This window comes from Xenopus tropicalis, chromosome 5 (genome assembly GCF_000004195.4).
Source record: "Xenopus tropicalis strain Nigerian chromosome 5, UCB_Xtro_10.0, whole genome shotgun sequence".
NCBI classification, from domain to species: Eukaryota; Metazoa; Chordata; class Amphibia; order Anura; family Pipidae; genus Xenopus; species Xenopus tropicalis.
This window is the reverse complement of record NC_030681.2, coordinates 116,181,150-116,206,535: the sequence shown is the minus strand read 5'-3', so window position 1 is coordinate 116,206,535 and position 25,386 is coordinate 116,181,150. Positions and strand designations below refer to the sequence as shown.

The 25,386-nt window shown below is 39.1% G+C and overlaps 1 protein-coding gene across 1 annotated transcript in view; it reads left to right on the top strand.

Moving 5' to 3' along the window:
• Positions 1-25,386, top strand: part of tiparp (TCDD inducible poly(ADP-ribose) polymerase) — a 35,927-nt gene that overhangs the window by 2,083 nt on the left and 8,458 nt on the right. Inside the window, exons 2-3 of the mRNA NM_001112942.1 lie at positions 1,938-2,917; positions 24,967-25,135. Coding sequence (NP_001106413.1) covers positions 1,962-2,917; positions 24,967-25,135 — 1,125 coding nt within the window. The 5' untranslated portion in view covers positions 1,938-1,961. The remainder of the gene's footprint in view (positions 1-1,937; positions 2,918-24,966; positions 25,136-25,386) is intronic.

The following is a 25,386-nucleotide window of genomic DNA, read 5'->3' as shown; positions in this document are numbered from 1 at the left end:
TATCCGTTCTTTGTCCTCTATAAGTGCAGAGGATATATACACATTTATTCAGATGCAGAAATATCAATTAACCCCCCATGTCATTAAGGTGATAGAGATCCACTCAGGGCATATTTGAGTCCTTGATTCATGTTACCATAAAGAGTGATACGAAATGCGGGAATGGAGCATTTGATCATTACGCTAATAACAGGGAGTTGGTTGACATCTCTGCATGTGTAAAAGATATATAAGTACCAGATATATGTTAAAAAAAGGTGAATGTGGAGATGGCTGGTGGACCACTGTACCGATCTGCTCTTTTTATGCTATGTGATATCGGACAGTGTCCTGGGAATGTAATATGTTGACGATTGTAGCCTTATGGTCTTGAGTTTGGTAACATTTTTAATTGATTATATAGCTTATAAGACATTTTTAAACCAGGAAATGTGACAGAGCAATCATGTAATGTTTAGTCATCTTATGCCAAAACAGAACAAATACCAGTTTTCCCATACTTTCACCATATAATTTACATACACACATATATATATATATATATATATATATATATATATATATATATATATATATACATATAATGTAACAGCTAATTCATAGTATATTGTCATGATTAACAATATGATCTGTGCTTGAAGGCTGGGCTCTATTAAACATTGAATTGCTCCCCACCATAGCTATATTACAGCTCATTTATATAAACTATATTTAGAGCTTTAATCTATTTTGCCTAATTTGACCCACAGTTAGGTGTGCAAATGGGACTGCGATACTGATATTTGGTGACCTGGCCAAATAAGCAGATGTGTATGGCTTGTTACATTAAAGGATTGAGATTTCCATGTAACCACAGGGAATTCTAAAACGTGTCCACTGTACTTTTGATTTGAATCATGGCACTCTGGTGAATGTATAACAATAGACTGGAACCTTGGGGCCCTGTATCATGTGTTGGAGAACCTGGTTTGAACTGAGCATAATCTCCTGGAGGCCTTGGTACGAGTCAATTACCTTATATGCTTAAAGCATATTGAATGTGCCCAAACACGTCTACTTGTGCTGCTGAGAAGCAGTGTGAGTCCTGGTTAGAGAAAGCCATTTTTAGAATAATCCCTTTGGCACACAGGCACATTAACCTTGAATGACTTGTAATAGATTTTGGTAAAATAACTGCAAGTGTCAACCCTTCCAGATAGGTGTTTTTCTTTATTTTTGAATTTTTTACTACTAAAAGTATTCACCAAGGGAATGTATGATATGGTTTTCCTTTTCAGTGACTAACCCCAGTCACTGCTGAGAAACATGAAGCAGTGAGTGAAGTGGTGAGGCCACTGGGTGTGTGAGCCACATCGGGCACATTGAGTCTCGGAGTTGGGAAATGGGCATGTGAATGTACCAGACTGGGTGTGCTCCAGAGAGGGAGATAGTGAGTGAGACAGGGTGTGTACACATGTGACCAAAAGCTGTCTGTAATTAAGCTGTGCTTGTGTATTTTGCTAGGCCTCTTAGGGATAAACTATGTGCCTTTTCAGTATTTAATGTCAGCAAAAGGTGAGATCAGTTCAGGAACCATGTACAATTGTGTGCAAAACCTAAAAGTTGTCCCATGTAATGGTAAGCAACTTAACCATGACTTTGAGCTACATGTGGCCCTCCAACTGTTATTTAACTACTACCATTGAACTGCCAAGGGGATTTTGGGAGCTGTAGTTCAAACCTAAACAAGAAGCACAAGTTGAAGATCACTGAGCTAAAGTATGCATTTCCATAGCTGCTCTGTGGTACGTTATGTGTGGAAATATGTTTGGGGGTTCCATGCCATACATTTCCAAGGGTATGTAAGATATTAGTGAGGGGATGGAGTGAGCAATAGGGTTTGACCAAATAAATATAGAACACTTTACACTTTTGTCTTTTATTTTTTGTTTCCTTAGGCTTGTCTGAGGCATTTTGAACCCATGGAGAACTCTATACAAATTATGGATACAGCGCCTCATGGGGAATGTTCTGTGAAGGTCCCTTGTTCTGACATAAGTGGCAAAGACATGAGTCAAAGGGACTTTTCTATGCACTCCAACAAAATTCCACCACTGAAGCCATGTTTTAAAAAGAAACAGGCTCCGAAATTATTAGACTCAGAAACAATAAATGCTCTAAGGCCAATAATTACTAGTTTTTTGGGATCTGGGACTCTCGATGAAATATTTGTGTCTAGGAATCGAGCAGGGAATACGAGCAGTTTATGTGAGCCCATCGACAAAAAGGCACTGGGGATGGAGCAGCAGTGTCCTCCAACTAATTCACTGATATCTGGGAGTCCAAGTCTTAGCCCCTTAACAGACCAACCACCTACCGTTCATGCAGAGCAGGAAGACCTTGTGGTACATCAGCCCACTGTATTAGACACAACGGAACCAACATTTCCATCAGACAATTCAAATATGACTGTTAATAATAATACTGCCAATGGCTCTTTCCAAGATCCTCTCCTGCAGACAATCTCAACAGATTTCACCAATCCTGGCTGCTTAGACAAGATAACAGAAAGCTACTCATCAGGGTTATTCCAGGATAATGGCTCTCTGGACCAATACAGTTTAAACCAAAACAATTCCAACGCTGGAATATTTCAGGACAAAACAGAAGAGGCATCTCTACTTCTTGTGTTCGAACTTTTGAATCAGTTGCAATATCATGTCCACCAAAAAGATGGGGTGGACATATGTGTGGATTTCCTACAGGGTTTGTGCTTGTATGGAAACGACTGTCAGAAACATCACACGGTATTGCCATATCATTGGCAGGTTAGGAGGAGAGCTACCAGCATATGGCAGAGTGTGAACGATGATTCTCAAGAACATGTGGAAAGGCTCTACTGCAGCCCAGATAGCGACCGAATCAAAATGAGATATCAGTAAGTATATTACACACATGGATATGCAAGCATTTTATAAGCTGTGTGGTATTTTTGCATTGGGATGTACTGAAAAGGGCTTCATAAGTGGTACAATTTTGTTGAATATGAGCAAACTTAAAGGGAAAAATTAACATGACATTATGACTTTTAACATGATGTAGAGACTATATTCCTAGACAATTTGCAAGTGGGTTTTTGATAATTTTTTTTGTTCTGCAGCTTCCTAGTTTGAACTTATTTGGTCCTAGTTTGGACTTATCTGTGTGTGTGTGTTTTATTTTCCCTTTCACTAGCTTCCTAGCAGTGATTTGATAGGTAAACTGAATTATGAGCTAAATAGAAAAATAATCTAGATTTAGGGTAAACTCTATTCCTGATCCCTGGTGTCAGTGACCCCAGCAATAGCGCTGTAAAACGCCAGTAAGGGCAATGACAGTTCTTCCTGAAAATGCCCTGTCATTGACTAACATTGGGATCAGAGAAAACCATATTACTGTGGCATCTAGCTCAATCTTGGAAAATTGAGAAGTGAGGCAATTTCCCTCTGTTAAAGGAAAAGTAACACTAAAAATTTTTAACTAAAAAATCTATTCTACTCTCCCCCAATAATTGCCCTATCCTGAAAACCATTTGTTATTTTGAATGCTTTAGTAGAAAATACCTGTAAAAAACATGGCTTCCTGTCATTTGAACAAAGGCAATACGGCAATGCCGGGGAAAGTCAGGAGATGCATCATCTATCGATCGATTGATCGAGCCTAGCCTGACTCCTTCCTATAGAAGTCAGGCTAGGCTCGCCGATAGTTGATGCATCTCCTGATACTTTCCCCTGATCACAATGTTAGTCAGTGGTAAGGCATTTTCGGGGGAGATTTGTAACCAAAGGTAGCCAATTTTTAATGCTGGCTACAAATTTCCCAGTGTGTTATTGTCCTAAAAGCTGCTGGCTTGGCAGCTTTTATTGAGCCCTGTATGGGGCCCTCCTCACAGTTTGGCTAAAATTGACTAGATATATATCAGACAGGTTAGAAAATACCATTGGGGGACCACATGTGGAGCTTTCCTGACTAGTCTCCCAAGGCAGTTTCAAGGGCTCTATCAAAATAGATCATCTCAGCATATTGGTGACCAAATAGGGAAAAGATCCACTTGTTCAGCAACCTTGTAAACCTAGCTTTATTGAGCTTAATATTTTCTGGAAGGTTTGGTAATTGGCTGAATCCAAAAATTATCAGTTGGTACAAACCTAATTTGTATACAGTGAAACCTTAGTTTTTCATCCCCTAATTTTAGGTTTTCCCACACTTTACACTGATTTCCCTGATTTTACATATTTCTGGATTCAATACCAATTTTTTTATAGTCCCCTGAAAAACATAAAATGGGGGTTCTACTATATGAGTTGTAGGTTAACAGTAACTATGTACACAATCTTTTCTTTGGCATGTCTCCTCAAAGCTGCCTCTTAGGAATGAAAAACTAAGAATGAAATGACAAGAATGTTACCTGTTTTAGCCCTTGGGTCATCCGTAACCTTTTTTATTTTCCACCAAATACTGCTGTGCTAAACAGCCCTCTTTAAAAGGGATGCAGTGTTTTTAATAACAAATTTAGTATAAACCACGGATGGTCGGCTGAAAATTAGTGGGAGGTTGCTGGGAGTTGTTGTTCAAATAACTAGTTTAAACAGCATGAAATCTTCCATTTGGTTGGAATAGCTACATTACATGTGCTTTTGTAATATAAGCAAAATTGTATTTTGACATTTTGTTGCTTTTACTGAACTATAAGTATATGTGAGTGTGTATATGACAGAGTGCAAAATACAAGTTAATATAGAGCAAAATCCTCTTCTGCTTAATGTCACAGTTATGAACATTACCAAATATTGTTACATAGGCAAGCAAATTCTAATTAAGCTATAGTTCAATATATTATTATAATCTTGTACTCTAGACTACAGGGCTTTACAGAGATTAATTTTTATTCAAATCAGTCCCTGCCCCAATGGAGTCATCAGTTTAAGTCACACATACACTCTAGACATTTTTCTTGGGAACCAATTCAGCTTCAAATGAATAAGATAATTTACAACTGACCGTCCGCTTTCAACACACATGGAGGCAATAAGGGGTTGTCATCTTGAAAGTATCCTCGAAATCTCTGTGGTGTTCTTGTGGGTGCCTACTAGAAGCTCTTAAAAAACAAAATGCTAGGTAGTGCATTGTCCTCCATAATTCAGTGGGTGAGCCATGTAAGTGGCAAATAAAAAACATGAATAATGAAGTGAATAATGAAGTACAGCATGCCAGTTTTCAGTGGGTCAAACAAATATTGTATTTCTGTGTACATTTAAGGTGGCCGTACATGGGCTAAATAATAGTTTGATCAGTTGTCCTGGAGGGAACAAACTAAGGGCCTTTGCATCATTATGATCAGTCACTCCAACTGGCCATACAGTCGGAACAGCAGAAGCTGCAGCTCCTCTTTACTTCCTTTCAGTCGAAAGACAGAAATATTCCATCAGGCTTGTTACCCCTCGGTCCATCAAAGTCACATCTAAACGTCCACCTAACTGGTCATATATGCTCAGATGCAGTGTGGTCAAAATCAGTCAAACTGCCTGACCAAATCTAGGCATATAAAGTACAGGTATTGGACCCCTTATCCGGAAACCTATTATCCAGAAAGTTCCGAAAGGCCATCTCCCATAGACCTAGACATTTTTTAAAATGGTTTCCTTTTTCTCTGTAATAATAAAACAGTACCTTGTACTTGATCCCAACTAAGATATAATTAATCCTTATTGGAGAAAACACAACTATTGGGTTTAATTACTGTTTAAATAATTTTTTTTTATAGACTTAGGGCAGGGGTACACGGGGAGATTAGTTGTGCCAGGTTGCCACGATTTCCCGAAGTCGCCTTGAGAGGAAGGGTGGGATGGCACTGTGGGGAGATTAGTCGCCCACAACAACGAAGATTTGATTGTGCAGCGACTAATCTCCCCGTGTCACTGTCCTTAAGGTAGGAGATCTGAATTACGGAAATATCCCTTATCCGGAAAACCCCAGGTCCCGAGCATTCTGGATATTGGGTCCCATACCTGTACAAACATAAAGTATATACATGCACACTGCAGACAATAACCTGTGTTGATAAATAAACTTAAATTTGGATGTAACTGATGCAACCATTGACAGGGCTGTAACAATAGGATAAGCAGAGCCTGCAGTTGCTGGCCATGGAAGCAGAAATGTAGGGGATCCTAACTTAGCTGTAACCTAAGTGTTATTTATTTCATTATATGTTTCCCAAACATGTCATCTTCCTAAGATTTTTTTGGTGTAAAACCCTATTTTTTTTGTGTACAGAGTAAAGTTGTGTAGTGTCAAAAAAAATGCTTAAAGGCACAAAGACATTTTCCCACATAATATGTTCATATGTTTTCATGATCCTCCAATTTAACCCACAGCTGAACTATAGCACACTTTTAGGTATGTAAATGAAAGGGCATGGTGGGGAGGATGTATTTGGTGGAAAATTTTAGTGCTCAACTAAAATAAATAAATAGGGGGGAAAGGGTCTGGTAACTTCTTGTTATGTCACCAACCGCTGAGATGAAGATTACTGAACCTTTACCCCCTTAAAGGAACAGTAACACCAAAAAATGAAAGAGCTTTAAAGTAATAAAAATATAATGCATTGTTGCCCTGCACTGGTAAAACTGGTGTGTTTGCTACAGTAACGCTACTATAATTTATATAATAAGCTGCTGTGTAGCCATGGGGGCAGCCATTCAAGCTGGAAAAAAGGAGACAAGGCACAGGTTACATAGCAGATAACAGATAAGTTCTGTAGAATACAATAGTGTTTTATCTGTTATCTGCTATGTGCCTGTGCCTTTTCTCCTTTGAATGGCTGCCTCCATGGCTACATAAACAGCTTATTTATATAAATTATAGTAGACTTTCTGAAGTAAACACACAACTTTTACCAGTGCAGGGCAGCAGCACATTATATTTTAGTTACTTTTATACACTTTCATTTTTTGGTGTTACTGTTCCTTTAAATTCTCGAATGAGGAGGTCAGTCACTTGGTGCTGTAGTTAAAAGAGGGTGTTGGATAAGTGAGTTGAATGTTTTGAATATGAGCAACAAAGAAGGAAAGATCATTTAAACCCTGCACTAGATACTGCCGATGAAGGGATTTATATGGAGTTAAAATAGTTTGTGAAGGTTGGTGAATTTAATAGCTCGTACCCAAAACTCGTTCGACTGCATACTAAGGAGTGGGGATCCACCTACACTAACCTCCAGTGTTTACATCACAACAGCAACCTACAGAGCACTGTAGGAGTGCCACCTTACAGAACGGCCAGCTTTCCTTTCACCTCATATCCCAACAGTTGGCACAGATACAGAGATGTGAATGGCTTGGTGTTGTGTGTGCGCTTTGATAGAGTTTCTGTAGGGTCACCACAACCTGGGTTTCCTCACATTTCACAGCAATGTTGTGTTTCCTGGCAACAGTGGATAACAGCGTGTTGTGGAGCTTTTGCTGTGTAGCTCCTAAACAAGCTACAGTGGCGCATGATTTACATGGTTACCACACTATTTGGACAAAGCTATTAATCTAATTCGGCCTGGCGTGCTTAGCTGACATGGGCACGCAGCGTGCACAAAGTGAGGAAGTGCCTGGTCAGCACTTTATCTCATACAGCAGATTAAAGCTGTGACTGCCTCACTAGTAACCAGCGGGGGGTTGATATGTTATGTTTCCCTGTTTCCAAATAATCCTTTGTGTACTTGCTTTAGGGGCATTGTTAAAAAACAGACTGGGTTTGGTGGAATAGCTTCCAGCCAGCGCAGGTGCTAGGGTTTGTAGTTCTGTGGGAGTGCCGAGTCCCCTGCCATAAATGCTGGCATTCATATGCTGCTCTTCCATCCTAAATGATCGTAAGCTATGTTCTGTTACTACTAATGTAGTCCTTCTGTCATAATCATCATGTATTTATTTAGGCCAGCAAATTATCCAGGGTTTTACATTTTTGGAATAAAAATTGGATTAGGGAGTCCTGCTCAAATGAGCTAACAAGGGCAAGGTGAGGTGCAGGGGTGTTTTTTTAAACTGTGTGGAGCAGTGTTGTACAGTCCTGAATCCTGTTCTTCAGTACATTTGAACACATCTCAAGGCAGAGACCATGGCAGTTTCCCCTAGTATGAGCTAAACACTACACAGCAATACATTTTAACTGTATCAAAATATTATAAATATATTATTATCCATGGACATTTTAATATGAATTCAGATATGGGTTGCATTTAGTGAGCAGCAGTGATTTTTGCATGTCCATGTGTACATTAATTTACAGAGCAGTAGTATTATACCAAACGTGAAAGGTTTCTTTCAGACTGAATTATGGTGACTGAGTTAGAAAGAAACCAAAGCCATATAGCATTCCCCATGCTGCACCCAAGCATCACTCTTAATTTTGCTTCCAACTACAGAAAGTGTGACTGTAAAATGCTTACACACCTCTGAGGTCTGCCATTTGACTCCTCCTAATTATCTTCCCGTCCGGAGCCAAAATAAGGCACAGTCTTGCAACTGAGGCATATTTGTGAGGTACAGAAAGTGTAACCATGGTAAAGTCTTACTGTTCATAGTAAACGGCTGACATCAGTCCATAAGTACACACAGCTGCTTTTTGCTTCCATTCACATGTATTTATTGGCTCATTAGAAGATATTTCAAATTCTGATTGGACTTTTAGAGGCCAGCATACACTGGGGGCTTTGTAGAGGTGCAGAATACAAAGGCAAATAAACAAAATGAAGAGCAGATGCAGAGCAGATTAAAGTGCTTCAATCTTCAACATTTTAAGAGTTAATCTTAGGCTAATTCCCCTTTTCCTAGTATTTCAGGGTATTCTGGGAGTTGTAGTCTAGCTACCGAAGGGAAACGGAATACTTCCTCGATGACAATGCCTGAATAATATAAAACTCTGTGAAGTCTTAAGTGTAGAACATAATATTCAGTAATATTCAGTGAAGGTGATAAAGCAGATGAGGCGTGTTGAGTACTGCCTGGGTGAAAGGGCCCCAGAGATGCGTGCATTCAGCTGTCTGGATATGATTAGTAATGAATTCCTAGCTGCACATTTTCTTTCTTCAATTTACATATGAACTAAAACTAATTGGTTTCTTGTGCCGACTTCCAAGCAAGTTGGGAGCCCTTTGAAGAATGGTCTTGGGGAATCTGCAATCATAAATGCATTCCCTATTTATGTTTCATTGAATAAACAGTTTAAAGTTATGGGAGCAGCTGTCACCTGTATGTCATAGCTGAGAACAGGCTGCTGCTTCCTCCCTTTTAAAATACAAGAGTGCTTTTAACTCTTTTAACTCTGCACAGATTATGAATTGCAAAATATTGTTATTTGCAGATTTTGCTAAGAACCCTTACAACCCCTGCTTGAATTGTCTATTTGTCTATTTATCTACTAAGAGCATGGCCATGACATAAAAAAAATAGTTATGTTGTGAAAACCATTTACCTGGGGGATTTCACAACGTAGGTATAAAAAATAATCTATCATAGTCCTTTATATACAACCCCAATAAGGAGATAGGTGCAGCAACAATCCAACTGACTTGGTATGGGCAGATTGGCGAGGTTGCTAAACTAGCGTATTTTTCCCTCGATATGTCCACCTTGATTTGGACAATATCAGATTGATCTGATAATTCACTCAGGCCAAAATAATCAGATTACATTGACGGGAAAGAAGACAAGGAGTCTTTCTTCAGTTCATTGCCCCTTTCTCTTTTTTTTTTTTTTACACCTATTTCTTATAATGAAAGATAAGTGAATTTAGTCCCTGTTGTCTCCCTTTGCTACACTTTTGTCATGCAAGCAAAGAGGCATCTCGGTTGGAGGCCTCACGTGTCTCTTCTTTACATTTGGATGAGGGGACAGTGGGAATTTGCTGTTAAACCATTTAGTCATGTGTTAAATATTTGAAGAGAGCTGTCACGCTGCCCTATCCCACTTGCTTCAGTTCTGTCCAGTGGAAAACAAGAACAGTGCTTCTAGCCTGTTTACTGAAGGAGGCAAAAGATCACATTCCTGTGCCTGCATTATCACACATTTACTAACATGTGCAAAGGGTTTATTAGTTAATTACGGCAGATTACAAGAGATGGGAACTTTCATGCAGATGGTATATTATCGTGAATGATCTTCCACAGGCAAAATCTGGATTATTTTGCTGAAGTATATGGTTACTGTAACTATGATATAAAGAAACCTGCCTACATTCACTCGAAAAGTAGGCCGTTGTTAAGAGCACGGATATCCAGTGTTCTAACAATTCTTCAATACCCAGCAACCTCTTTCAGCTACAGCACATGGTTTGATATTCCCAACATTCTGGTTAAGGGGCTGGTAGTATAATGTTAGAAAAAAAAAAAGAAAAAAGCCAGTCTGAAGACATTTTACCACCCAGTGTTCAGTTTCAAAAACAGTGATAAAGTTCAGCTGTGAACTGCTTGATATGATTGTCTGTGCGAGGAGTTAGTTCAAGTAGTCACATGGAAAAATGCAAATACGAAAGTATGTCAGGTATGAACGCAAACAACTCACTGGGTGCCCTAACTATTCCCTGTATACTTGTATGGCAGCTACCATGTTGTTTGCTCCAGCAGAAATAGTTTTCAGAAATGTCAGTATATGTACTACATCATCCTATAGTGATTGCCTTGGCTATAATTCATATGGCTCCTACCATATATAAATCAAGTTGAGTGGAAGATTGTGGTGTGGAACAACACTTTGTATGCATGGGGATGTGGCTAAAGCATTGGCACACTAGAATACATTTCTAGTCTTTCTGTAAGTCCTGTGAGTGCAGGCCTCTTTATTGTGAATAAATACAAATACTTCTATAATAAAACTCATCTTCTTCAGCTCTAACTAAACTGCAAATTACAGCTTCCATTGCCAGCAGGGCTGTTGGGTGGATTGTAGCAGTTATAAGGCTGAATCAGCAGCAGCCCTGGATGATGCCTATTGCTTTAAAATGTATTTAATTCATACATTAGGCCGCTTTTTGAAAGCTGCCTATTCTCCGTCTTGCTGAGAACACTAGCATCTTTTGCATTTAAATAATTCTGGTGCTGACGCAATGGCTTGCTGGGGACAAGGTGCCCTTGCCTTTTACTTGCCTAGAAGAAATACCAGCTCATCTAGGGTAATGAATGGGTAGACTGGACATATGAAAAGTTATGTTCACCTGACCTGAAGCAGCAGCTGTTAAATGCAGCATCTTTCCATATTTCTGTAATGGTACTCATCTGGTTACATAGTGTTCCAGCCACCGGTGCCAGCTTACCTATTCTTCCCTCTATAAAATAAAATGTAATGGGCATTTAGTATAAAAACAAAATTTCAGGTATGAAAAAGGCACTTTCTTTATTACTTTCCTGGTAAAGGATGGGGTGACTAAAACATGTTACTTCTGAATAAATGAACCTGCAGAATATTATGTACAACAGAGGAATGCAAGCAGGTTTGCACTCAAAACATTTCTACTACTCGCTTCTTCCTATTCTTCCTATTCTTCCAAGGAACAAGCTGTTTTGTCAGAAACACAGTTCTGCAAAGAATCTAGGCCATTATTTAACTACAACTTGCATCATCCCCCAACAGCTGAAGGCAGACCCAAAGGGGTGTTAATGTACTGTTTATGTTATCAATAGAAGGTGAATTACATTAAATCACTGGTTTAATTTCAAGTTTGCCATTGCCCTAAGGGTAAAATATACACAAACAAATAATTGACATATACAGGTAAAAGGGAAGCAAAATTAAATTGAAATCTCACAAGCAGGAGATACTTTACCTGGTGCTGTAGCCAGTTTCAGACAATCAGTGCTCCACTCATTGTTTGAGATTAGTAAATTCCATAAATCTGTAACCTCGAAGTGATAGGGACAACTTTTTTTATAGATATTTTCTTTGATAGCAATAATAACTTTTAATCACAAAATCACTAACATAAACACGCCAGATTAGTAAAATATATTACTGTAAAAACCAACTCTTCTTCTTCATATGGAGAAGGATACTGCTTCCTCTAGGGGGCGAATACTTCTGTTTTATTATTGCTAAAGGTTTCCTTCCAGCCTCTTTTATCTCATACCCTCAAACTCGATCAGAAAAACTCATCTCCTGTACTGCAATCTGCTTCTCTAGCCATATTTTTCATTTCCCAGGGTGCTAAAGCCATGTGACTTGTGCTATGATAAACTTCAATCACACTTCCCCTTCCCTTTCCCTCTAGCAGCCGATTGGCAGAACAGTGGGATGGTAGCAAGATATCAGCTCCCAGTAGAATAGCACTCAGTAATAAGAAATCCAAGTCTGGCTTGGGACTCCTCTATTAGAAGAAACAATAGGTTACCTGAAAGCAGTTATAATGTGTAACATTGGCTTCTTCTAAAAGCTTAGAATCAGGCACAATGCAGTGAGATGGCTGCCTACATACCAATATTACAACTAAAAAAATAAATTTGTTGATAATTGGTAGAGGGAATTATTTGCTATGTAAACAGTAAAGTTTAGAAATAAAAAGTACACCATAAAAATTATGACAGAATGCCTTTAATGATTTATGACTACCAGCATGCTTACCTTTCCTGCATGAACGATTAGTCCAGCACTGGGGTTTGAAAGGTTAATCTTTCAAGCAGTCCTGATACAGAATGTAAGGTTTGTGCTGGGAAGGCAAACAGGTAGGGGGCAAGGGCCATGCATAAATGAAACAAGGGGGCATGAGTTAAAAGCACCATTTAAAAAAAAAAAAAGGAGACAGCACAGAGATAGAGAAGTTTTGTACTGCTGTGGACAATCCTTATTGTATATTCACATGCTTGAACATAAAAGAAGGAAGTGGCAGAACTGTGACAAGCAAGCTGTAAACTCTGACCCTGATTGGTCGTCAGCATAAACCGACTACAGCACTGCCAGATTCTTCTTGTCAGGCAAGCATTTGGGTTCCATCTTTCAAGCCCTGATTAACAAGCCCTAAGGGACAATAAGAGTATGTCAGAATCAACACACTCTTAGGGAAAAAAACACACAGCTACTTAGTAGCAACTACTTGTCACAGCTACCAAATGCCAGAAAATACCCTGCCATAAACAATACTGGGAATTGCCTCTGCTAAAACACATGTAGAGACAATTATCAGTAAATGATCAGCATTGCCTATTTTTGTAGTCATGACAAGTAGCTGCTACTAATGGCTTTGTATGTCTTCACCCTTGAAGCAGAAGTAACCTATGCCCAATTTACATAGAAAGAGGTCAAATTGAGGAACATGGTCTGATTAACATATAGGCACATTTTGACGAAGAATACAATTGTAGTAAGACCTGAAAAGTGTCACTATCTCTTTAATGCAGTTCCACATACCCTTTCCCTGAGAGAAGTCTTTTGTGCTTCATGTCTTGGGTTAATGATTGTCTCACCTTCCATGTTTAGAGATAAAGGAGCTGTTCTTTTTCATGATTATGTAATGGAAATAACAGCCTATATTATAGCACTGTGTATAGAAGCCATAACGTTTATCAGGGCTCATACTCACAAGCGTTCCTACCTGCGCATTTATGCCACATGCTAAAACCAAAAGTGAGGCAATTCCCACAATGAATATTATAGAGTTTACATTGTAGCAGACTTAGCAGCCACCCACAATACAACAACACTGAAAATCTAGAGAAAAAATACTACATTGTTTGTAAAAAAAAAAACAACTATTCTGCATTAGATTTTGTCACATTGCACTTAAGAGCAGTTCAGAGCTCATAGAACACTGATGCACTGAGTTGATTATAATGGCTTTATTTATGTTAACCTATATTGCTTGTGAAATTAAGAACAACATCATGTATAACAACTGAGAAAGTCAGCTGACTGCCATGATATACAGACTTTAGGTACATATGGATATATACAGGTATATATACAGTATATACTTGTAGATTGTAAGGCAGGCTTTTGTATCGGTTATTGATTGCTTTATATGTTACTCTGTATGTCCAATGTATGTAACCCACTTATTGTACAGCGCTGCGGAATATGTTGGCGCTTTATAAATAAATGTTAATAATAATAATTATATATATATATATATATATATATATATAGATAGATATAGAATAACATAACCCCTGTGTTAAAACATAGGGATATTAAAGTCACTAAGTAGTTGCCTGACCTTTTATACAGGTTGTGCAACTTCAAGGTAGAATCTAATATCCACATATGAGGTGTGATTGTGTTCTATAATTGTAAAAGAGTCATGTGATGCCACTAAGTATGTATTTTTTTAGAATCTATGATGCTTATAAAAGTATATTTTGCAGGCTATCTATCACTTGTCTATTTCAATTCCTTTTTATTCTTTAAAGGAAATGTAGGGTCTTTAAGCAGTGTGCTGCTGTACACAGTTTGTGCTTCCAGAAGAACTCAGAGAATGTTTTTTACATTTCGCCTTATCTGCAAGCAGTTATCGGCAGTCAGGATGTGCACCAAGGAGTTCCTCGTGACCTGAACTGCTCGTGCTTTGCCTAACAGCAGAAATGTGAACAAGAGATATAAAAGCCCTCACCCAACTGAATTTTGTATATTTGTTTCCCTTCACATTTGTTTAATGAAATGCAAATTCAAATGACCCAAGCCAACAATTTAAATAACACTCAAAATAGTTCCTTTTACATTTGCTTAATTTGGCATTAACACTGGCTACAGTGTTTTTCTGATTATTACCAGGTAAGGGCTAGTAGGGTTTAAGTTAGGACGCTTTAAGCATATTACATTGCTACAATATAATTGGATTTTCTACTGTGAGACAACGATAGAAACAGCAGGCTTGGGCACATTCATATTCTAGACACTTTTGGAGTTATGCAAACATAGCTATTTACACCTAAGCCGATGCAAAATATTTAGGAACAGTAATCATATATTTCTTGAAGGAGAGCAGTGTATTTTGTATTTTAAACTGGTTTATAAGTATAGTTCCCCCATCTGGTAATCTGCCTGCTGTAGGTGCCATAGCCCACTTTGTTACTCCATAACCTGCTTTTTTATTTGAGTAAACAAAAAAAAACAAAAAAAGACTGAGCCTGAAACTGCCAGTGCTACTTACCTTTCAGTTTAATGACATTCGCCTGTCACTACTGTTATAGGTGGTTTCCAATCCAAAATAGCTTAGATGTGCCAAAAAACACTTGTACCAGCTGTGCCAGACATTTGCCAGAGTGACAGACTGCAAGAGTCAAATTACCCTAAGGGAGCACAGACTTTATCCCAAAGGGGTACAGGTAGTGTTCTGCAACTAAAAGTGATATTTAAGGTGAAATAAATACAGTTTTGAACCTGAACAGGAAGATACCCCTTTCAGGTCAATGTTTGCAAGCATTTCAGAATTGATAGTGTAAAACAGTGATAAGTATTCAATGTTTTCTCAGTCGCTAAAGAGGAAGGACGCTTGTGCTAATCTGTTGTTTAAATTTGATATGGACATTCATCACAAACTCGGGTAAACAAGAGAACAGACTCCTGATAAGACAAGGAGGAGAGCAAGCTAAAACTCCTACCCCGCCAGCTATAACATAAAATAACTTTATATACATGTCTGCTAAAGCTACGGTTTATAAAAGGCCACACATGGCCTGAAACGTTGCTGTATGCCCCTAAAATTTGCAATAAAGGCATTTTAATTGAAAATACAAGATGTGCTGTTCGAGATTGTTTGTACCATGCTAAGGCTAGGGTTTCCACCTCTGCTGGCTTTCTTAGCCCAGCAGGGTGCGGGGCTATGGCACGGCGACCGGTCAATGTTACTGGGAAACTGGGCAGGAGCTTTTGACCCGGTCAGCCCTTCCATAAACCAGGCTGTCTGGGTCAAAACCAGACAGGTGGCAACCCTAGCTAAGGCTAATGTCCCACAAAGAGATTTAGTTGGCCGTGGGCAGCTAATCTCTCTGAAATGACTTTCCACCGGCTATAATGTAAATCACCGGTGGGATGGCATACACAGTGCTGCGATTTGCCGAAATCACCGAAGTTGCCTTGAGAGGAAACTTCTGCGATTTCGGCGCCGCAGCTAATCTCCCCGTCTGTCACAGCCCTTAAGGTACAGTTTGCTGATTGATATTACATTATCTTCTCTTTCAATGTCCATTTAATCGTATGGCAATAAAGCTCTGAAGGGAATACAACAATATGGCTTTCAGTAATGGAGCCATGGCATCCAAGAACAAATGTGAATTGCCTTCTTATGTTCCATGTTCGATTTTTTTCGTAAACGTACTTTTCAAAGTCTGAAATTCAGACTTTGATAAATCAGCCCCCTAGTGTGCTCTGATGCAAACTATATTATATTAAATTTCCTTAAAGGAGAAAGAAAAGCTAATAAAGAGTTAATCTCAAGCTGCAGGCAGACCTTCAGTTGTCTTAATAGTGCCCTTAAGTCTCCCCATATTTCACCTGTTCAGAAGATCAGAAGCCAAACAGGAAGAAAAAACGCTGAGCTGTGTAAAGAAAGTTCCCATAATGCCTTGCTCCTGCACAGACACCCAGACCAAGTGAACATGCTCAGTTAGTTAGACTATGAGTCAGCTTCCTGCTGATTGGCTCAGATCCACAATTCTAAGGGGGGGGGGAGTGAGTTCTTAGCATTCTTGAGGGAGGGGGAGCAGGAAAGAGCAGAGAACAGAGAGATGCGTGTCTGTGGCACATGAATTACAGACACAAGAAATCTTTTTTCAGAGAAGTCAGTGCATCGTTTCTTTCTCCTTAAAAGCATCATTTATGGAAGGCTGCTATGGGTTTGGTTGGTATCATTTCCCTTCAGCATATCCAAATATAAATGTGACTTATTTGCCTATTCTAGAATAAAAAAAAAAATGTGAAGCAAAATTACCCGGAAAGATTAACTGTAGCCATTGATAGAGTGCTGGGAGTTGGTCACACTATCTAGATACCTCTTTCTAGATACACTTTCTAGTCACACTCTAGCCTGTGCCCAACTCCTACCCATTGAATGTCAGAGGTAAGCAGGGCATTGGTACCAGAGGAGGCAGGGCTTGGGCAGTGATGTCACAAGAAGGGAAACCCAAGTTCCACCCAACCTGCATGTAAACTGCATGTCAGGCTAACCCTTGCATCTGCCTTGATACTAAAAAAACAATCTGAACTGAAAGGTAAGAACCTGAGCTACAACTGTTTGGGACCTTGGCTTTAATTTTCACAGACCTGGTTCTGTGTTCTTGAGGTTTTGTTAAAACATTGCCAACATTTGAAATTCATAGTGGAAAATCCCTACAGGGTTGAATAGACATTCCCTAATAAAATTAAATATCGCTCTGCAAAATTGCTCCGTTTAAAGACAATCTAATTATATTTATGGCAAGTGCTTCGCAGTGAAACGGATTTCTGATCAACTTGAGGATATTAAACCTGTGGCCTTGCAGTTCTTTTGAATTAAAACTGAAAAGTTTAATGGTACTCCCACCAGTAGGCATATAGCAAAGCCAAAGGATTTCATTGTGATACTGCCCCTTTAATCACAAACATGTCTGAGTGCATTACATTTTTGATGATGTAGTATAAACACACAGGAGCATGCCAACATCAAGATGGAGCACAGACTTGCTTCAGTTTATGTTTGAAAGTAAGTTCCTAACTTGATATGTAAACCTCACGGCTCTCATGAATTAGTGCAACAAATTCATTTGCCATAAACTAAGCGAGTAAAAGTCTTGTGTGTAAGTGACACACAACAGATGTCCCAGCTGAGCTGAGCATTATGTCGGTACAAGCATGGTTTTAATGGCACATCGGAGTCTGGTTCTACTCTGTCCCCTTTGCCTGTTCACTCAAGGGACCTAGGGCATATTTCTTTATTAGGTTTTATCACAAATAGGATGAAAAAAACATATTTTAGGAAAACATGGATGATGCATGTGTGCCTCTAGACTTACAGTCTGTCCTAATGAAGTCCTTAGAGAGGCCACCACCTTCTAATGGTTGATGTAGTTTGTTTGTGCTCTGAGGCTTATTACTGATTACTGTACTGTACATAGATCACTTTTTATAATATACATTCTCTGTTGGTTAAATGCAGATATAATTTAATTTGTAAAATATTGCTGCCTTGTCTCCCCTCAATAAGGTATGTGTTCTGTATTGTACAATGATATTGCCACTTAAACGAGCCTCACATATTGTAGTGCAGTTCTGTGAGGAACGGGCCCCTGAGCTATATCACGCCCTCACAGCCCTTCTTTCTTATTGCCTGTTTAAAATTCATGTGTCCTTTTCTGTGTCACGCAGCAGCTTCAATAATTATGGATTGCACTTGTGAATCAGTGTGGGCGTTAGCGAGCTATGCATTGATAAAAATACACACTATGATATCAGGCATAATTAAGGAGCTGGCTTTCTTGGCAAAAAGGAAAGCTCCAATGATAAAGCACCTCAGTGAGACTATAAATGAGGATACAGCAATTTTTACTGTGGCGATTAAAGGAATGATTTAGTGGTTGGCTTTCTAGGGAAAGTGGGAGCTATTAAAATCATGTGGAATCTCAGTCTTTCAAATGTGTTTATGATTTTTTTCCCATAGAAGAAGATGGATTAGAGACCTGATCTAGAAAAGAGTTTTATGAATGTAAAAATCTAAAACTGCTCATTATAATAAATATGGTAATAGTAAATCAGGCCCTAAGTACCAAGTGTTGGGAGACATGGGAAGAAGGACGTCCCTTGTCAGACAGAGGTGTAATAAGTTCAACCATTCACAGTGGGTTTTTTTGGCCCCTAGGTGTGTGTGTGTATCATGCAGTACAGCACAAATTTGAGTAATGTCTCACTGAGAGATTAGTCGCCTGCAATAGATCTCTGCTACCACAGACGACTAATATTTCTGAAATGCCTTTCCACCGGCAACAAAGGGTATCGCCAGTGGAAAGCCTTACGCATTACTTTGGTTTTCCATGTGAAGTCACGTGAAGTTTTCTCTTGCAGTCAATCTTGTGCAACTTCTAAGGGCTCTGGCACACGGGGAGATTAGTCGCCCGCGGCAAAACTCCCTGTTCGCGGGCGACTAATCTCCCCGAGTTGCCTACCCCTGCCATCCCACCAGCAAACATGTAAGTCGCCGTTTTGCCGCGGGCGACTAATCTCCCCGTGTACCAGAGCCCTAAAGCATTTTGGAGAGATTAGTTGCCCGCGATAGATCTCTGCTACCACGGGCGACTCTATGAAATACCATCCCACCGGCAAGAATGTAAATAGCCAGTGGGATGGCATATGCATTGCTTTGGTTTTCCGAAGCTGCCTGAAGTTGCCTCACGAGGAAACTTCAGGCAACTTTCCCTGTGTGCCACCAGCCTTAGGGTGAAGACATAAGGAGCTACTTAGTACGAGCTACTTGTCACGGCTACTAAACACCAGAAAATACCCTGCCATAGACAATACTAAGAATTGCCTCTGCTAAAACACACATAGAGGCAGATATCAGTAAATGATGAGCATAGTCTATTTTTGTAGCTATGACAAGAAGCTGCTACTAGTAGATCCGTGTATCTTCACCCTTAAGGGTAAGAGCCCACTGAGTGGTTCAGTCACACGCAATAGATTTCTGTTATCGTGGGCGACAAACCACTCCAAAATGGCTTTCCACTGGTGGAAAGCACTTTGCATCGCTTCGGTAATCCGAAGTTTAGGAAAAATTTCTCCTGCAGGCTACTTTGCACGACTTTGAAAAATGAAGCGATAAAAAGGGCTTAAGCCATTTTAGAGTGGTTAGGCGCTGCGATAGCAAAGATCTGTTGAGTATTACTGAACTGGTCCGTGGATTCTTACCCTAAGAGAAACTCAAAAACACACTTTTGTGTCAGCTCTCAGCAAAACTGCTTCTTGAATGGCAAATTCTGGACCAGGACATTGATTTTTACATTATTTTAGAGCAGGGACACTATAGTGAGGGTCAGTTTATGACCTATTACAATATTTATTTAGGGCTGTCTCTTATTTGTCCTTAATGTGTTAATTTTCTTTACAGCCTGACCTAATTTCATTGATACTGAAAGTGCCACAGACTTTCCCTATATACTAATAATGTAGCATACTACAGACCTTATACAGTGTATTACTGAACAATGATTGTAAGTTCAGGGAGGGGTCTTACTGTCATTGCCAGTTGCATTGACCACATCATGGGAAGCAAACTTCTTAAGAGCTTCCTGCCAGAGATGAGACTCCAGATTATGACCGTTTTCCGGCAGCTGACAATATTTTGATAGTCACGTAACATTCCAGTTCTGTGCTGTTTGTACCTGGCATGATTAGATAAACCTCTTCACTGCTAGTACATGCCTCAAGGCACTGCCTTTCTCTTTTTAGTACGTTTGTGTGCAGTATTGGCTAAAATGATGTCTTTTAATGTTTAACATTCATTATAAATAAGTCTGTCCCCCCCATGGCAAGAATATCTTCTTAGTAAATCTTGTGCAAAAATTGTTCAGTTTTTTTTTTTTTTTGACTGCCTACACCAAGGATAGCCTGTGGCCCCCTTATGTTCTTGGAAGGCTACACGCCATCAGGAGCAGTTATAATTTTACAGACCAGAATTGCAGCTTGCTCATTTTAGTTTTTGGATCTAGTGTTTGTACATTGCCCTCTCCTCTTTTATCTGATTGGTTGCTAGGGTTACTACAATAGGGAAAATATGCCCTGGTGTGTCTAAAATATTAGTTTAAGATTTAGCTGTTATAGCTTCTATCACTATACGTTTTCATCCAGGTACTACTTTACTGTCAGTTCTGTTTGGTGATTGTATATACTATTATAATCAATTGAACATTAGATTAAAAATATGACTTTTAAGAGGGCAATGTGCACATTGAGCTATAGGCCTATATAGTATAGTGTATAATATTTCTCTTCTGAGATATCTTTGATAGTCTGCATTTATCTCACAGATAATGGAAGTAAATTAGTTTTGCAGTGTCATGTGACTGCTAGTGTGGCCAAAAAGAGCAATTATATGATTGACACAGTAATGAAAGGTAGCCATTGTTGGCACATAATGAGAAATACTTGTACACATGTTCATCTATTCCAGGTTAGCGTGAGAGTGGAGTATCTAGGCCTGTGCCTTTGTCATGCAAATGATTATTTATAGTCTGGCTAAGAGGTTTCAGTAAGTAAGGCTCAGAGCAGGAATTTCCTCTCCTCAGTCTCGTACAGTATGTACATGTTCTGTTTCTCCTTTCAAATATGCCTTGTTTATTGAGAATAATGTCTTGCCTAAGACTTCAACAAACATTGTGACCTCTCCGCTTCATGTTACAACAACAAAGCAGATTGTGTTTTATGAATTCACTCTGTGCTCCCCATGTATGTATTTTTATCAGCACCATGGGTATGTAGGAAAGGACCCAGACTAAGCATATCATACTGTATATGGTGGTGACTTTGGGAAGCCTACCAACAAATGGCTTTTCATAGGAAACTTTATAATTAGATCCTTTACATTGGAGAGTTTATAGTTGCATACCTGTGTATGGCAGATTGTCCCTGTTTTGGGAAGGCTAAGCTTCTGTAAACATTCATTATTCTCCTGCTATGGCAGGGTTATAACTGGCTTGTACCCTGCAATGGTAACTGATGCTTGATCATTTTCCTGTTCATTGGTTGTAGATACGGATGCCACACCTTCTGATTTACATATGGTTTGTTTGTACAATGTGTATAGAAATATACAGAGGAGAGTTCAACCTACCCAGGGAATAAAGATATTGCAAAGTACACAAGAAGGGCAGGTCAAAAACCTCTAGGGCAGTGGCAGATGGGGAAATTAGTCGGCCTGCGACAAATATTCGTCGTTGCGGGCGACTAATCTCCCTGCTATGCCATCCCACCACCAAGAATGTAAATCGCCGGTGGGATGGCATACGCCTCGCTACTATTTGCCAAAGTTGCCCGAAGTTTCCTCTCAAGGGCCACTGCCCTTAGAGTTTAGAAGTTTATTTACTGGTCATGCTTTGCTTCTATTCTATTTTTTTACATTTGTTTAAGCCATATAATGCAAACAGATGTTAGCAGTTTCAGGCATGTAAGAATTTAGAGGTTCCTTTATCATGTTATTTGTTGTTTTCATCATAGAAACGTGACCTCTTTGATCTGTATATAATATGTAAAAAATAATAAAACAAAATTAATAATAACAGTAAATAATAGTAAATATATAAATAAATAAATAAAAATAATAAATACAATATAATAAAATAAACTAATTATAATAAAAATAATAAAACATGTAAACAATCTGTAAAAAAATAATACATTTTTAATCTGTACATTTTTACTAGCAATTAACAGGAATCATGCTTGAAAAACAGTTCTGAGAAAATATAGGAAAGCTTTATGCAATTTAGTAATATAGTAATTTCACCCCCTCATTTCCAGTAAAATCCCAGGGGCTCATATATATATGTTGCACTAGAGTGGCGCCTGAGGTTCCCAAGCAGAGTTGTTGTGTATGTACAAAATCCGCACAGATCGTTCGCAGAAGGCACTCGTACTTTCAGTTCCCAGCAGGATTCTGCCCAGTTTCGTTTTTTATTTCCCAATATTTGTTCACAGCTGTAAAACAGATGATCTAGTGAGATTGTTCATTGTGTTTGTTCTTCCCGGTCTCATGCAGTGGGTAAAAAACTGTTGTGTGAGTTCACTTCCAGGCAGACAAAGCAATTCTCTCTGACTTTAGGGAAATGATGGCCAGTGCTTTCTGTTTGGCTTTAATATGAGAATTAGTACACATGCTTTCCTTTCTTTCTACACTGTGTTGATGTGACTCAACAAAATTTGCTAGTGGTTTGCGGATGTTTTTGTGGCTTAGGCTCCTCCAAAGGTCCAGGGCCCTATTAGTTAAAGGGATACTGCTATGTTCCTAAAACATTTAAGGGACATGCCAGTATTATCCAATAATGCATCACTGTGCCATTGGTTTTGTAAAATACCCCCTCTAAGATGCCAACCGCACTTTCCCCAGCTTAACACAGCAAATGTTGCCTGCACACATATTGCCAGCGCTGGTAGCCGCACGATCCTTCCATAGTCTGGAGAACAGGTTACATTTGTACCCCAGCCTGTGAAACGATCACACCACCCACTGCCCAGTGTGACTGCAGGAAGCCTCTTTCTCTCCAGGCAGTTGGCACATTCTCCATAGGGTAAGTGCGGCTAGGCTGGAGGTGACATAGGGTAAATCTATAACAGAAGCAAAAGAGCTGCATTATAAGTAATACTGACAAGTTACTCACAATTATAGAAATGTGTCAGTATTCCATTAAAATGGGGTTACAATTAAAGGAAAACATTGCTGTGTCAACTGTTCAGGAATAGTAAGAAGACTATTTAGTGCAGCAAATTAGTGTTCACCCCTAAACCTTACCGTAATTGATCTTTGACTTGAGCTTTCAGGAATTTTGAGAAGTGAATATAGGAAGCATTCACCCCAGATGTTACCATATCTGGTCTTCAGGGTGGGCCATCCTATCACTGCTCCAAGCCTTGCTTGGCAGGAGGCAGCCCCTCAGTTTGGGGACCACTACTTTAGTGTTATGCAATGTAAAGTAATAGGGAATTTTGTAGCTTTCTCTCTGGGTCCCACTCTGTCATAAAACCCTTCAGTGCCTGGTTGTATAGTTGTTGTATGCAGAGGGATCTGGCAGCTGCCCATACACACTGGTTGGAAATGTCATTGTCATTGCCTTTAATTATGTTGAAGCCAAAGTCACTAAATTCTTAGTAAAGAAAGTATTCCTCTCCAGCGCTACCATATAACCCAGAAGGAAAGCACGTGATTGTTCTTGTTTCACAGCATTCTAACGTTCTTTTACAAAGTGCTCAGGGAGCATTCCCTTCTTAAAAGCATTTGATCCTAATAGGGCAATGTTCAAAAAAAAAAGAATATAAAGGGTTTTCTTTGTTTTTTCCCAATGCCTGAATACAGTGTTCACAGCATTTTTAATAGAAGATTATTTCAAAGTTGATGTGTGATTATGTCATTTCTATCCTAAAATATCACTTTTTATTAGCACACGTCACAAAAAAGACATCTAAGGTTATCTATTTGAACTAGTCAGGGGGTTTGTGACACTATATGCAGCACCGGGACCCAACGAATGCACCATGAGTGGCCTAGAACAAGAATAATACTAAAGAACTCCCTAGTTCTCCATTCACTTGCATAGGCTTTTTAGAGGAATATTTATTAAGGGTTGAAAATGGAGTGAACCCTGAAAAATATGCCTCTAAGAATCCCTTACAGGTGAAAAAACCCTCTGGTCATGAGTAAGAATTTCAGAACAATAAAGAATTACATGATTTAAATGTAAAAAGAAATGTATTTTAAGCAAATTTCTGGTGTTTGTGGTATTGTAGTGCATATTATTCACTGTGATTCTCGCATAACGAGTGAATATTGTATTATTTAAATAAATAATGTCTCCATATTGACAAGTCCTCATAAATCATGTTGCTTGGCTTGCTCATGTAATAGATAGATATTGTAATGGAGGTGCTCATTAGCGCACACTAGCATGATTCACCCAGGGAAAGAGGCTTTTTTCCACCACATCAGAAATGGGGAACGTCAGATAATCTTACTGAGCTGCAATTTTCAGCATCCTCTGACAGCCGCCATCTGAGGAACGGATGGATATCCCGTCATTTTATTTTAGGATTGTCGTCTTTACCTTGAGGTCGGCTGCACAGCCGGCATTTTGATCCTAGTGGCCTTAGTGATTTATTAAGCTTGGTGGTGAAAAGGCAGTTTATACCCGAATTTGAAGTTAATAGAAATGCAAAAAATGTGAGATTCGTGCTGTGCTTTTTATGGCCTTGCTGAATGGCTTTTGCCACTAACACTCTTTTTCTCTCTCTTTTTCTTAATCCTAAGGGGACATGATTTTCTAGTAGACTTGAACTGTATGGAGATTTATGAGTCTCTTGAATTTGACCAAATCCGACGACTGTCAACACCAACTACCTCTGGCGTGTCCTCTAATTATCACACTGTGTGGAAGTACTTCTGCCGAGATCATTTCGGGTGGAGGGAGTATTCTGAGGTAAAGTCCTGTTACTTCTTTTGTATACCCACAGGTACTTCTCTGCACGTGTGCAAATACGTGCTAATGGCAAATGTGCCCACGGCCTCTGCGTACACAAATTATATATCTAGTTCTTGCCAGTCACTGATTGGATGTTGAAATTGAATCTTATTATTATTATTCCCTTTATCTTCAACCAAAAGATCCTACAGATCTTGCTAAAGCATAGTGGCGAAAATTTGAATACCACCTTATGTAAAATATTAAAC